Source organism: Chinchilla lanigera, unplaced genomic scaffold (assembly GCF_000276665.1).
Source record: "Chinchilla lanigera isolate Chin_1 unplaced genomic scaffold, ChiLan1.0 scaffold00026, whole genome shotgun sequence".
NCBI lineage: Eukaryota > Metazoa > Chordata > Mammalia > Rodentia > Chinchillidae > Chinchilla > Chinchilla lanigera.
In genome coordinates, this window is record NW_004955427.1 from 20,675,374 (window position 1) to 20,691,627 (window position 16,254).

A 16,254-nucleotide genomic window follows, 5' to 3' on the forward strand; every position below is an offset into this window, starting at 1 on the left:
ATGGTAAATTGTCCTTCAAGTAAATTAAATTTTTTATCATCAAAAGATACCATTAAAAAAAGAAAAATCACATGGTCAAAATATTAATGTCTATTTCTGATAAAGGACTCCTACCTAAAATGTATTTTAAAATTCCTACAACTATGTAACAAAAACTTAAGTTATCCAACAGCAACAAAAATTAGCCAAAGCCTTGAATAGCAACATCATAAAGAAAGACATCTGAATAGCCAATAAGCATATAAAAGATTTTAACTGTAAATTGAACCAGAGAAATTTTAAAATCATAGGAAGATACCATAACTGGAAGAACTAAGATTTTTTAAATGGGTAGTACTGAATATCGATGAGAATATCCAGCAGCCAGAACTCTCATAACTTACTAATGAGAATGCAAAATGTACAGCCCATCAGACTAAAGTGGAAAAATTAGATACATTTCACAGCAAAACAAAAACAAATAAACAATAAAAAAACAAGCCAAGTGTGGTATCCCATGGCTGTAAATCCCAGCACTCTGGGAGGCAGAGGTGGGAGGATTGCAAGTTTCAACCTAGTCTGGACAATTTAGCAATTTAACAAGATGCTATCTCAAAAATAAATAAATAAATAAAAATAGGCTAGGGATTAGGGATGTAGCTCAGTGTGATGGACCTAAATTCAATGACCAGTTCTGTTAAAAAGAAGCCAAAGACTTTTTCACACAATTACTACAGCATAAAGACTAAAAGACACCTAAATGTTTTGTAATGTAGGAATGTTAAGTAGGAAGTCTGGTATGTCCTTATAATGATTAGATGATATATTCGTGGCAGGGGAAGTTATTTTTAAGATAACACTGTATGGAAAAATATAAATATTATACTTTTTTGAATTAAAAATCATCCTGAAAGGAAGAAAATAATCCCAAACTAGGATGAAATGATGTAATTTTTAAAAATCTCCCCTTTCACTTTTCTATTAATAAGTTTTACAGGGACAAAGATTACTTCTATAGTCAGAACAAACAAGCATTTTTAAATATTGTTTTGAACAATTATATAGTATTGAATGGTGATTAAGTGAAATATTTACTATATGGTTTGGACACATTTTAAATTGTCCAATGGAAATAGTTTTGCTGTTATTAAGTTTGTTGAACAGAAAAGCGGTGAATTCAGAAGGAGCTAGGGAAAATAACCAAATTCAACCGACAGTAGAAATAGAAAATGTTACATTTTCTAGATAAATGAAACTTAGCGCTTTAACCACAAAAATTCTATTTTAAATTTTTGGCCAACTCTAGTATATACTTTATTTTGTACCACATCTATTAAATATGTTATGGTGACAAAATATAAACGCTCCTACCTCTTGGTTATATAATCTTGGGGAGTTTATATAATAGCCCCTACCTCTGTTTTCCAGTCCATACAATGGATATAATAATATGGCTTCTCTCATACAGTAGTATTGCTAGATGTGAAAGAGATAGTTACTGTTACAACACAGAACATGTGGGACATTAGGCATTCAATAATTTGATAAACCAACTCCATAATGATATTGTCAAATTCTTTATGAGATCTGTAAATTTTTACCTTTCCCCTCATTAAATAGTCCCAGGTAACTCAATACTGTCATTAAAGTTCTTCTCTCTACTACTCCTGTCTGTTGTTCCAAGTTACTTGATGTTCCTAGTTGAAAGAGTCCCCTTATCTTTATAACTTGTTGTTTCTAATCTGTTGTTTCTCACTTGCTGTTCTCTTTGCTGATAACAAAGTCTTTTTGTTAATAAATTTTCAGAGATTACCTATGTTGTCTCCATCGCATCTGCATAGATTAATATTTATTGCTTATTTAATTATAAATTTTTTCCTATCCAATTTGTATGTCTAGAGGAAAACTATGTTCCAGATAGTTTAGATTGATGAATGTTTACTTCCAGGTTACTACTGATAGTGATATCAGTAAATTAGAAGTGTTTTATGATAATAAATAGAAATTTAATGGTTGAATGAGCATTAAAAGTTTTGAAAATTTTTAGTGAAGTAAAAAATAGGGAAAACAATATGCTATAATTGGTACACAAAGTTTTATGGAACAATGGAAATATTAAGGCAGAGTAATATAGTATATAAAAATCTGTACAGTTTTATGCTATATGTTTCAAACAATGACAGATTACATATACTATGGTAGTCCCATAAGATTTTAAAGAGGTGCAGAGTTTTTTCACCTCATATTTTTACCGTACCTTTCCTATGTTTGGATACACAAGACCTATCACTGTGTCACAGTTGCCTCTAATACAGCAATATATGGAACAGGTTTGTAGCCCAGAGGAATAGCCTGTACAACCTGGTGTTTAGAAGGCTACACCATCCAGGTTTGTGTAAGTACAAAGGAATGTTGATTTGAAGATAGTGACAATTGCAAAATGTACATTAATCTGTTGTGCCCACTCTTGTATTTGTGGGGAAAATCATGAAATAGGCAGATACACTGTGATGATACAAGCACAATACAGGAAACCACATAAAACAAGCTAAAAAAGGGTCTTTTTGGTTTGTGTGCAAACACAAATTGTAGAATAGAAAGAGAGAGAGAGAGAAAGAAAAAAAGAAAGAAAGAAAAGAGAAAAGGGAAATTTTATATCATTATATAAATCACCTAGTAAGTAATATTGTACTTTTAGAAATATGAAATTTACAATCTGTAGCACTTATTTTTCATGGTACTGGGGATTGGGCATCTCTTAAAAGATCTTTTAAAGGCCAATAACCTTTTCTCCTTTATATTTCTCATTATTCTTGGTCTATCTTCTGATAAAATTAGATCATTTCTTAAAAGTAGCTAACTCATTTGAAAATAAGAAAGAGCTTTTATGTCTTTCTACCATTTGATGTTTAATTACCTATTTCATGCCATTGTATTTTCAGGCTTGACTGAGCTGAATGACAGTCCAATTCCTCCAGAACTTGAACGCTGTAAATCTCCCACCTCAGGTAAACATGAGTGGTATTTTTCAAGACTCTCATGATTCACTGCAGTGATTGCTGCTTTATTTTCATAATTCTTGTGATACAAAATTCATAGTTTTAGTAGTTATATTTCAGTTCGTAAATTTAACCATAAACAAATCTGATTTCAGAAATGAATAGAAATGCAGTGATACCTTGGTTGTTGAATTCACTTCATTCCAAATTCATGTTCAAACGCCAACATTTTGAGAAATGAACATGTTTTTCAATAAGAAATAATGAAAAACCAAATAATTGGTTCTGAGGGCCCAAAAATTGCACTTATAAATTCATTTTTCCAGGACTTTAATAAATTTCATAATGATTTCTTTCTTTAACTGTATCATAGGTCTCACGGTTTTTCTCCTAGCTTTATTACTGGTATCACTAAATTTCTTTGGAGCCATGGTTATAATATTTTATACAAATAAAATGGAAAAAAAAAGCACAATGATGAATGTTTTAATGCACTAACACAAGTACTGTACATATGTTGTCTGGATGAGGGCACCACTCAGACTGAAGTGTCACTCCTTTGTGTCCCTGGTGAGATGCAGAGCATGACTCACTCTCTCATACAGGTTTTTTCAAGTCAAATTTTTGGTTACAAACACTGGGCAGAGTTTTTTGAACTTTGCATTTTGAGTAGTAGAAAGTTTGAGCTTGGAGCCCTTTGACAACTGAGGTATTACTGTAAATGCTTTTCAAAATATTTGTTTGTTTGTTTGTTTGTTTGTTTTGAGGCAGGGCCTTGCTATGTCACCCAGGCTGGCCTTGAACTCACCATGTAGCCCAGCCTGACCTTGAACTCATGGCTCTTCTCCTGCCTCAGCCTCCAAAGTGCAGGGATTATAGGTGTGCACTACCACACCTGGCTAAAAATATTTCTGACCCCAAATTAAATTAAAGTCAGAAATCTAAGTGCAACAGTTTTAAGAGCTTTTTTTAAAAGGTTATTTTTTAGAAAAATTAATAATGCCTAATAAATATCAAATAAAATGAGTAATATTATACAAAAACTTTGTCATCTTGTAAATAGTAGAAAATATATAATATAGGTACAGGAGCTAATGTTACCATTCCTTTGGACTACCTTGAAACATTTATATTGTTTGACAAAGAAAGAAGCAATATATCATGTGAAATGAAACATCAAGATAAAATATACTTAAAAATGAGAAAAAAGATTCCTAGATATCTTTAATGTATGAAAAAAGTTAACAAAATTCTTTGGGTAATGGGATGGATTTTTGCTTACCTTTACAGTTTTATTTATCTGATTAGTCTGATTTTTTTATAATTAATTTTAGAACTGTATACATTTTTAAGCACCAAAAATATTAGATATATCTTTGATACTAAATGGTACATCTGTTTTATACAGGTAACAAAAGATTATAATAACTTTATATTTAATTAGTGTTTATTTAAAACATACAAATTTATAAAAAATTAATATGTTTGTAAAACATCAATTTAGACTTTTAGAAACTAATTTATAAGTAGGACATTTTTTCAATTTACTGCACCATTTAAAAGTTATTCATTCCTTATCCTTATTTTTCAGGAAACTAGGTTGTGTAGAACTTAGTTGTATCTTATGTAAATGTTTCTTTTAACCATATTTCAGTTCTTGTTTTGTTATTTTTATTCTAAAAACTACCTCATACATTTGCTCTTCCTTTTGCATTCTCATTGGTAACATTTAAAAATTTATCAACTCATACCAAGAGTATCAAAAAAATATTCTAGCTAGTATCCTTGCTTTCCAGACTCCCTTTTACAATCCATTTAACCTTTCCTATTGCAAAATTAATTTCCTTAAAATGTTTTTAAATCATATTTTCTCGTAGATAAAAATCTTTGATATAAAATATAATTCAGTATCCTATAGCACATTTATATAATTTCACCTTAAATTCTCATCCGCAATCTGAATTTGAATGGTAATATATTTACCTAGTTGAAACATCAAAAAAATTGAGTAGAACTGTCTTTCCCATTATCTCCCCACACATTATTTCTCTCCTCCTGAAAAATAACACTGTTATTAGTTTCTTCTTTATCTATCTAGGCAACTTGCATTTGTAAGTAAACTAAAAAATAATCTATTTAACTTCTTATTTTATTCACTCTGCTATAATGTGCTTGTCTCACTTTACATTGTAGCTTGTCTTTCAGTTTCATTACATTCAGCACTTCTGTGTTCTTTTTTGTAGTTATATGATGCTGAATTACATGTATGCACTATCATTTAGTCAGTTGACCTGTTAAAAGGTATTTAGTTTACTATTGGCCTTCTGCTATTATAAACAATGGTGTGGTGACAGCCTTGGCATAGACCTCATTTCAAATACATATAAGTACCTATATGAGATGAATTCCTAGAATTAGAGTTTCCAAGTACGCTTGTCTAATTTTTATAGATACTTCCAAATTGCTGTCCTTAAGATTTGCAAGATTTTTATCCTAGCAATAATATGTAATTATTGGTGATCACTTTTTAAAATGTTTGCACATCTAATATATAAAAAGGATATGTCAGTGTTACTACAGTTTACCTTTTTACATACTGCAAGTGATGTTGAACACCTTTTTATATGTTTAAGAACTCTTGAAATCTTTTTTCTGTAAATCATCCATGCATTAGTTTGTCCATTTTCTATGGGATTATTTGTCCTTTTTAATATCAATTTTTGTACCTTTTCATAAATTAAGGAGAGTATCTCATTGTGACATGTAATCTGAATATTTTTCTCAATTTAACCTTTAACTTTGTGACATCTTCTCCTTGAGAAGTATTCGTAACCAGACATTGGTCTTTACTTTTAAGATACTTTATGCCCAATAGTTTGAATACTATTGGGCTTATTCAGTATTCGGGTAACACCCCTCAATGAAGTCAATTACCCCTTGTAATTTTATTTTCTACACCTCTCTTTTCTCTCTGAAGAAAAATAATTTCATTATAGAAATTTTGCAAACATATAAAAGCTGAGACTATATTTTCCTTTAATTTGGCTGACAGTTGATATATTTTAATTTTTGTGTGCCTCAAACAATAGCTTTTACATTTTATTTTTAACATTAACTTCTGATCTTATCTTTATTAGTTCTTTCATTTGGTATATCGTATTTTTCTTTTTTAACTTTTGTGTCATATGGTTAATCTTTTTGCTTTGTCTTTCTTACATGTTTGTATAAGAATCCAATGCTAAATTTCCCTTGGAAGTCTTCATTAAATGTATCACATAGTTTTTCATAATTTATATTTTTTGGCCCAAGAGTTATTTAAGATAAACGTAGCATTAAGTAGCAGGAAGTGTTACTTTAATATTTTCATGTCACTAAGTATATTCTGATTACTTGGCCTGTCACAAATGGATAACAGGTGAATTAAAATATAGTACTACTTATGTGTATTTCTATTTACTTATCTACTGTGTTTTTATCTTCAAAGACATTTATTCTACCTTATTTTATGTGTGGATATTCAAAAGTAGATTTACATTTTAAGGTACAACTTTATCATTAGTAATCATTGTTTATTTCATATTGTACTATTTTACTTCAATGCCCCCTGTTCACTATAACTACAACAACTCTTGTTTCTCTAGTTTACAATGTTCTGGAATACTACCTTTTTGGGTATATAATTTCTATTCAGGTATAAATACAAATCTCAAGTAAGCACATCCTAAGAGTTCAGCTAGGTTAGTTTTACAGATGAACACACCACAAAATAATACCAGATAGAGTCTCAGAAACCTCCCTTATATTACCTCTTGACACTAGCCTCCACAAAGGTGCCTATTATCACAGCAGATTGTTATGGGAATTTATTGCTATAAGCTAGTATTGTGGGACTCTTGTATGAAAGGAATTGTAAAGTATTTATTTTTCTTGTTTCTTATTTCACTCAACAAATTGTATGTTTATATATCTACATATATATATGTAATATTCACCTATGTTGTTGTGTGGTATACATTGCTATATAATATTTCATTATGTGAATATGCCTTATTTTTTATGCAATTCATTTTTGTTGGGCATTTAGATAGTTTTCAGCTTGGGGCTGTTATAAATAAAGCTGATATAACCATACTTGTACATTTTAATACAATATAAACTCATTTTGCTTGTGTATATGTATATGGGAGTGGAATTTGAGGCATATAGGGCATGCAAATTTTCTGCTTTAGTAAATACTACCAAGGAATTTTCTAAAATAGTTGTGGCAATTTTTCTTCCAATTGCAATGTTTTAGAGTTATGTTCTTCCCATATACTTGCCACTGTTTAATATTCTGGTATTTTTTAAAGTGCAGTCATTTTAGAGTATATGTAGAAATATCTCACTGTGAAATTAAGTTGAATTACATATTTCCTGATGTCTAATGATAGTGAATTTCTGAAGTGTATTGCCTATTGATATCCTTTTTTATATTTAACTCTTTTGGTAACTTAGTTACCAAGATTTTCTTATTTATTTTTTATTTATAGAAGTCGTGTGTGTGTGTGTGTGTGTGTGTGTGTGTGTTGGATAGAAGTCTTCTGTTGAGATTCTTTAAATTCTCATCTAATTGAATTTACTAATCTTATTTTATTGTTAATGGTTTATATGTTTTGTTTAAAGAGTGTCTTTGTCTATCCCAAGGTCATTAAGCTCTATTTCTGTATCATCTTCTGGAAACCTATTGTTTTACCTCTCATATTTAAGTTAAATTTCCATTTGAAATTTATTTCTGTATATAGTGTAAGGAAGGTGCTAAGGTAATTGATAAGCTCCAGCTAGAGGGAAATTACAACCGCCCTCACTGCATTAAAGTGGAACATTTGTCATAAATTAGTGGAATTTATTACGTGTGTGGGTGTATATGTGTGTTTATATGTTCCATTTGACTGGCATGTTTATTATCATTTATTCAAACCATACTGCTTTGATTTGCAAGTTTATAAATTTTTATCTGAGTGTAATTTCTTCAATTTTGTTTTTGTGGTTCTCTTTCAACATTATTATAGCTATTCTAGGTTTTTGTATCTCCACATAACTGAGAAAAATTTACCAATTCACATATAAACATGCTAAGATGTTGACTGCAGCTTCATGAGATCTTTGGATCAGTTCAACATAATATTCAACCATACTGAATTTTCCCTTTAGTGTCACTTATTTATATGTGTACATCATCTCAGTAATGTTCTCAGTTTTCTTTTTAGAAGTCTTGTGCATCTTTCATTAGGTTTATCCCTCTATATTTGGTCTTTAATCCATTATTGTATTATTTTGCATTTTTTCTAATTGTTCATGGCTAGAATATAAAAATGCTATTTTTAAATATTGAATTTACCGCCTGCCTGGCAAGTGCAAGGTCGTGAGTTCGGTTCCTGGTACCGGAGAAAAACCAAAAAAACAAACAAACAAAAAAAAATATTGAATTTACATGTAGCAAACTTCCTAAATGTATTTGTTAATTCTACTAGTTTATAAATTCTTCTGGATTATCTATGTATCTAATTATGTCCCCAGTAATATAACAGTTCTATTTCTTCTTTCTAAAGGAAGATATTAGATAAGCTGTCATACTCACTATATTGAAGAGATGTGGTGTCAGCAACATATTTTCTATGTTCTCTATCTCAAGGATAAGGCCTTAAATATTTAATAATTAATTACAATAATTATTGAAGTGGTTTTTGGTAGATACCCTCCTTTTAGCCTTGGCTGATGATGTTTCATTAAGGTTAAAGAAGATCTAGAAACACTATCTCCATGACATGTGTTTTTTTTTTCAAGGCAAACTCAGAAGATTTTGCATGCAATTAAATAACATGATTCAAAGTAGGACAGTTTTAATGACTTTCATATTGTTACTTGGAGCAAAAATGATGTACTGTGATCAGATTCGTTTATCACTTTAATACTAATGAGATCAATTACTATGTTTCTAGGTTTTTAAATGTATAAGTAATATATAAGACCTAATACTATTCTTGCTTTCTCTCACTTCCTTTTTAATTTTTTCCCTTGTGCAGTGGTTCTCAAACTAAAGCCTGCATCATAATTAGATGAACGGTGTTAAAGCACAGCGTTAATACCCACTAAAATGGAGTACCAGAGATTCTTATTCCCTAGATCTGGAATAAGAGCTGAGATTTTACATTTCTTGTAAGATCTAGATGCTGTTAATGTTTCTCATTTCTGGACCTCTTGAGAACCATTGCTCTATGAAATATCTTTTTGGAGACTTTATTCTTTCATCCCTTTAAATCTGCTAAAAAAAAAATCAGGTGAAAATATTGGTACAGTGTCTCTGAATAAGAGACATCAGGAATTAGGAAAGCCAGGGACAAGAAATAATTTTAAACCTCTCATTTTCTATATGGATCTCAAACTCATAGAAAAATACAGAATGAAAAAGTTGAGACTAGTAAATATTTCCTTAAATATAATGAAAGTACAGAATAGAAATTGAGAGTTGAAGAACCCAGAGAGCTAACCAGAATGCCATTATACTCAACTTTCAGGATAATATGGTATTTTCATATTATTTGTTCAACTATTCAACAAATAATTTTCATTTTCTACAGTTATACATTATACTATTTACAGAGGATTAATGAAAAATAAATATATTTTATCACTAATGAAATGTATAGTATACTTGAAGAAATAAACATAACACTAATAATTCTAAAAGTTGTTAATACTTTTTTGAGCTATGCAGTGCTTTTCTGTTCATCAGGTAAGATTGTGCAATTTATCTCCTCTACAGATTCACCTTCTAAGAGGTTGAGCAGATATTAACATTTAGCTAGCATAGAATTTAAATTCCCTAAATAAAACTGCTCCTTTTTTTGAAGAAAGATTTGCAAATACATGAAACCTTCAGCTGTGTATGCTCAGAAGCTGTGCCTTTCTAATCCTTTGCACCAAAGACCATGTTTCTGTAAGTTAGCATCAGTAGCCATCACCCTCACAATCCTCTCTGACTATAACCTACAACATGCTTATGTTCAAGTGAAGGCTAAGATGATATAAATATTTATCTTTATTAAAGATATCTTTATTTAAATATCATAGAGGTTAATATTACAAAATATTAACAAGGAATACCCAACTCTGTTGTACTGAGGCTTAGGCTAGAGTTGATCTTTTTTTTTTTTTTTTTTTTTTTTTTTTCTCCGGTACTGGGAACCGAACTCACGACCTTGCGCTTGCCAGGCAGGCGCTTTGCCGCTGAGCTAAATCCCCAGCCCCAGCTAGGGATCATGTTTTGAATACTTCTTCTGGGAAGTCCTGTATGCCTAAAATCCTATTAGTGTATCCCTCAAAAAGCTTTGTTTTTCCTTCCAAACAGTTCTCTGTTGTAGCAGTCCTTACATTTAGTTCATATAAAGACACAAAATACAGTCTTTTCTGTATCATTATTATGATATTTACCTTTAAGGTAAAGTTCCTGGTTTGCTTGGACTAAGAAATTACATGCCAATAGTTTTGTATTCCCTCCCTTTAGGACTTTCTACCAGAACTCCTGAGGCAGCACCAGGCTTTTATAGGAATGACACACCAGGTGTGAGACAGAGGAATCAAGTGCATCACTTGCCAGGTGAAGGTGAAAATCTTTTCTTGTGAATAAGCAAATTATTCATATCTTTACAATCTTCCAGCCTTCATGATTTGTCTCAACACTTTGTTCACATTTGTTGTAGTGAAAAATGTAGGTCTCTCATGATAAATGAGGACAAATTTCCCTGCAACAGTTATTAAAACCAGAGGCATTGATTTTATCATATATAAACATATAAAATTCTGAAGGCTTTTGTGAATATTTTTAAATGTTCCACAGAATTTTAATAGATTTTTTTTAATTTAAACCTGCATGGTTTCATCAAGCTTAAAGAAAATAAGGAGAATGACCAGTGAATTCAGAGAAAAGCTCAGAAGCCAAAAGTAATGAGTTTTATAAAATTATCTGTAATTCATCATAATTAATGAACTATTTTCTATTATCAGCAACAACCATGTTGATCATGGACATTCTACCATAAAGTTGTCCCTTTGGAAGGATCTATAATAAATAATCAATTTTATGCTGCTTATAGGAACCCAGCAGACTCAAACACAGCCTCTTTGATAATTAGGCATTCATTGAAAAATAACTGGCCAAATTTGCAGCTCCAAGGAATTATCAATGTTATAGACCTCAACTAAAGTCAGTAGCCAATGAAGATAAAACAACCGTTAAAATTCTCCAAGCAGTAGGGTTTTTTTTCTTATATAATATAGTGCCCCTGAATGGTAACTTTGTCTGATGAGAAAACTGCAAAGCTCAGAGTATTTAAGTGAGTAGAGGTAGAATTCCAAGTTAGTTATATTTAGTTGTAAAACACGCTTTTTCACTGATGTTCATCATTAAATGAGAAAAGATCATAATCACAATGAAAATTTTATGATATGTGAGCCATGACACAGTAAAAAGTAGCTGAGTTATAAAGAGACAGTGACCTAGCAAATAAATTCAAAAGAAATAAGAAATATAATTTGCATAAAACATTAGAAGAAAATAGTTTACCACTTTAAGTTTCAGCAAAAACTGATTTTGAAATAATTCCAGTTTTATGGTTCATGTACCCAACAGCATTATTATTATCACATTTTGAATTTATTAAGCTTTGCACGCTAATATTGTAACTTATAAATGTGTAATACGTTATAGCAAACAAAGTATTTTTCATGTTTTCTTATGTAATTCCTAAAGCAACACTAAAGGGTAGTATTATTCTCAGGTTATGTGGATAGAAAATTTATCGCTAAGAGAAAAATTCTATGACTTGTCCAAGATTACCCTGCTAATAATGACTTTGTCAGAATTTAAATCTTTCAGGCTCCAAGGTTCTCTGATTTTTTTGGCCTAGATTATTTGGCACCAAATTGTTTGACCTTCTATAACTTTTTAAAAGTGGATTAAAAACAATTATCTCTGGAAGTTCATAATTCAAGAGAGAAAAAACTAAACAGAAGTAATGCTTCATGGCTACTGAACAAGTACACAACATTAGTAGTCATTGATTTATTAGCATTATTAACTAAAACTACAAAGCATGTTTTGGGGTAAAGGAGGAGTCCTGACATTAAACATTTTTATGCTCAGGTAAATCCTAGTGCCAATACTTTATTGCCTGGCTGCATCTTCACCATTTCTGGAGAAAAATTAAAAGGAATGGCAACAAAATTAGAAGTGTGTAGGCTTTTCATGCTTCTAGCATGGCATAGTGACCCTAAGATGTTTGTATTTTTTTTAACTTTAACTACACACATATCAAGTGTTTCGTCCTTAGTTTCTGGTTTAGGAAAATAAAATTCATTACTATACTCCAACCAATCAATTAGTTAATCAACAAATATATAAGTCATAGATTAGTTTTTCAGAACTTTTAATCAAAACAACTTTTAATTTCATATCAGACTTATTTATTGTAAAGAAGACAAGTAGACCAAGAAAGTGGCATCTCTTATGTCAGGCAGCTTGTGATGCTTAATGTAAAGGACAAAGCTTCAAAGTCAGAAAACTTTGACCTTTTTCCAGTCACTTTCTATCATTGTAACTTTAGTAAATTTCCTAATCTTAAGCATTTGCTAGTGTTCAGAGATAAATCCCGAATTATAGAAAGTTATTAGCATCCATCACCTACAGATACTGAGTTTGGTCTCCCTGAGCATTCTAGATTTCCAAGTATTAGTTGTAGCTGAGCCACAACAAAGTAAAAATCCTGTTGTATAAAGGGAAGTAAGAGTGCTACGTAGTTCTATGAATTATTGTAATGCAGCACTACTCCCCCTATAACTGCCACCTTCTATTCATGAGAAAAATGGAAGATCAAAGGTTATGAGAAGGGGCTGGGGATTTAGCTCAGCGGCAAAGCGCCTGCCTGGCAAGCGCAAGGTCGTGAGTTCAGTTCCTGGTACCGGAGAAAAACCAAAAAAAAAAGATATGTAGAGGTTATGAGGGAAAATTTTTAATTAATCACCAAAGGATACAAAAGACCTATTAACTTGAAAAAACTCTAATCATAATCACTTTTTGAAAAACCAGCAAAGTGCTATCTATATCAATATATTTACCTATATCTGCTTCTATATTCATATCTCTATATAGTTGAAGAACTAAGGACAATAAAACTTCTTTTATATGGAATATCTGAAGTGTACTTCATGAAGTGCTTCTCATAGAATGGCTCTGTAGATTGGTTAATATTCACGAAACTTTAAAACATTGGTCCTTAAAATGTGCTCTGAAAACTTCTTGATATCAGTGTCACTTACAACACTTCTTAAAATGCAAATTCCTGTTGAACCGAGAGTACCTAGAGGTGAAAACAAGTCTCTCCAAGTGCTTTGAGAGCTGATATATGAGAGCAGGAATCCATTACTCTTCATTGCCCCAAATGTTAGGAATGGGACAATTTGGTAAATAATAAAGAAAAGTAGTTTGAGCTGGAATGTAAGGAAATCTCATAGACATTACAGCAACTCAAAACTGGGATTTTTTTTAAAGGTTTCTAGCATGGAATTAATCAAACAGAATATTAAGAATGTTGTAGGAGAAAAACTTATATTGCATAGGCTATTGGACTAGGTGACTTCTAAGATGCCTTTGAGCCAGGAATGCTTCCTCCCTGTGCAGACAGCTAACCCAATGAATAGGAAAAAATGCTGTTTCCATTTTCCCTCCTTTGGCTAATATTATAAAATGAGAGTAGTGAGTATGGTTCAGTTTAAATAGCTGTAGAAAATGAAGAAATTTAGAAAGCTGCATTCCCTTTGGCATACTGCAAACATTTCCTTCTATTCAAGCTCAATCTACTTTCCTTTACCACTTATTGTCTCAGTTTTAACCTCTAGAGCAATGAAGAATAACTGATTATTGCTCTCATTACCAGATCCTAAAAGACCTGAAGAACCAGGTGCAGTGACACACACCTGTAATCCCAGTACTCAGGAGGCTGAGGCAGGAAGCTCACCACAAGTTCAAGGCCAGCCTGGGCTACATAGTGGGCTCAAGTCCAGCCTGAACAGCATAGTGAGATCTGGTTTCAGAAAACAAAAGCAAAAAAAAAAAGACCTGAAGAGATCATGCCATTTCTAGGCACTAAGCATTAAGAAATATCCCAAATACATTTCTAATACTAGTTGCTTCTTACTCTCTAACACTTTAACACATTTTTTTAATTTGCTCAGCTTTGTTTAGAGAGACTCATTGTAACTTTCTGACTTCCTTCCTCAACATTCATTCAGCAGACATTCATTGCATACCTACTCTGCCAGTATGTACTTGACAAGGTTCTAGAAATGCGCTCCCTTTCTCTGGAAAAGTCAAAATATGAGAATTTTAGGGCATAATAGAATTAAAAAGTCTGGTACAATAAAATGTATTACGTTGTATGCACGGGTGCTATGGAAGTTAGAGAAAACTACCAAATCAGTCTTTAAGTTCAGGAATGCCTTCAGAAAGAGAATAATCTTTGAGCTGTTCTAAAGGATGAGCAGAGCTTTACTAAACAGACAGCTGAGACAAAGGAATAATTCGTACAAACCTTCCTTTTCAATGAACTAAGAGAAATTAGTAGTATAATGATCATAACTATCTTGTGTGTGTGCATGTGTGTGTGTGTGTGTGTGTGTGTCTGTGTGTGTATGTGTATTGCTTTTCCTTTCTTTTCTCCTTTCCCCCATCCCAGTTTCTCTTTCCTTTTGAGCAATGTCTTCCCATTTTACAATATCTACTGTATAGTTTGGATCTTATTTGCTCTTTCAGTTTCTCACAGTAGGGAGACAATATGATGTTTACACATGTGAGTCTGGTTTATTTCACTTATGAGTATAGTCTCAAATTAAAAGTCTCAAAATTCATATGTCTTGTACTCTGAGTAACTAATTTAAAGATAATAATACCCAGTGTATTAACCATTATTACGCTCTTACTTTGTTTTGAAATTTTTACTCTTTTTCTCTTTAAAACAAAATTTTTGAAATAGGAATAATTTGTACATAAATAAAAGGCCTTTCATTAGCATTGTTATTAATGAAGTATTCTAACTGATCCTACCATCTTAGTCATTCTCTTTCCCTCCCCCAGTTACACAATTGAAGATGAGATCTGAGAGTGATTCTAATTTTTATGTGGGAAAGAAGTTTCCAGGAGGATGAAAACATAGGTGGTAAACTGGAGGAGAGGATGGGAATTCCAAACACATCAGCAAATTTGAGAATCAGAATGAAATGTGGGATGTGAATTTTCCATCACAAAGAATAGTTGGGAATGAGAAAACACCTGTCATTGCAGTCATATTCTGCTGTGTGAATCTGGGCTCAGGAAAGGCACTAGTTTTCCTTCATTTTGAAAGCATCGAATTATTTTCATTTTGGAGACAACTAACACTATGTAGATATAAAGACCTTATTAAAAACAAGATGAAAATCATTAAAAAGATACATTAGAGGAAAATTTATTATAATGAGATGAATTCATCCCATAATGAAAGATTATTTTAAACAAAGAGCACTACCTCTTCAGTCTATCTAAATTATAAATCACCTTACAAAAATACTTTAGTAATGACATCTTCTGAAGTACAATGCTGCATATATTTTAATTTTTATATGTTAATATAAATAACATCTTTTCATTTGTGTTAATTATGAACTCAGATCATTAAAATTTGGTTAGAATTTGTCCTAATCTTGATGCTATTATTTTATTAGAGTGACAAACCTTATGTTTGCTTTCATACATAGGTTAGCATGCCAAATTATAGTTACAATGTATCCCCTTTATGTTTAGGCCAAATCCAGTTTGCTAACTGGGGATGATTTGTGTATTAAGAATGGGCATTTTTAAATGGTTGAAGTGAAATCAAAAGACAAGTAGTATTTCATGACACATGACAGGTATATTTCAGTTTGTATTCATATTCAAGTTTTATAAAATCTATTGTAAAATGTATTATAAATCATATTCAAGCTGAAACATCAGATATAAGATCGGTATGCTGTTTGATAAATAAGAAAATTACCCTGTAACCCATATAAGGAATTTTTTTCCAAAGTTGTATAAATAGGTAGTAACAATTCAGATGTGTAGGGGGCATGCTTTTCTGATTTTAAATTTAGTATTATTCTGTATCACTCTGCTATATAAAGATTTTCATATAGCATTCCTAGTTGTAAAGGAAAATACTCATTAGAA

General features: G+C 31.4%; 1 protein-coding gene across 9 annotated transcripts in view; it reads left to right on the forward strand.

The window, feature by feature from the left end:
• The window catches only part of Stxbp5l (syntaxin binding protein 5-like), a 369,984-nt gene that overhangs the window by 285,314 nt on the left and 68,416 nt on the right, over positions 1 to 16,254 (forward strand). For 5 of the 9 annotated variants that reach the window (XM_005386478.1, XM_005386477.1, XM_005386476.2 and 2 more), the window contains 2 exons: positions 2,922 to 2,987; positions 10,522 to 10,614. In XM_005386478.1, coding sequence (XP_005386535.1) covers positions 2,922 to 2,987; positions 10,522 to 10,614 — 159 coding nt within the window. The remainder of the gene's footprint in view (positions 1 to 2,921; positions 2,988 to 10,521; positions 10,615 to 16,254) is intronic. The other 4 variants (XM_005386480.2, XM_005386482.2, XM_013515230.1 and 1 more) reach the window with 1 other exon arrangement.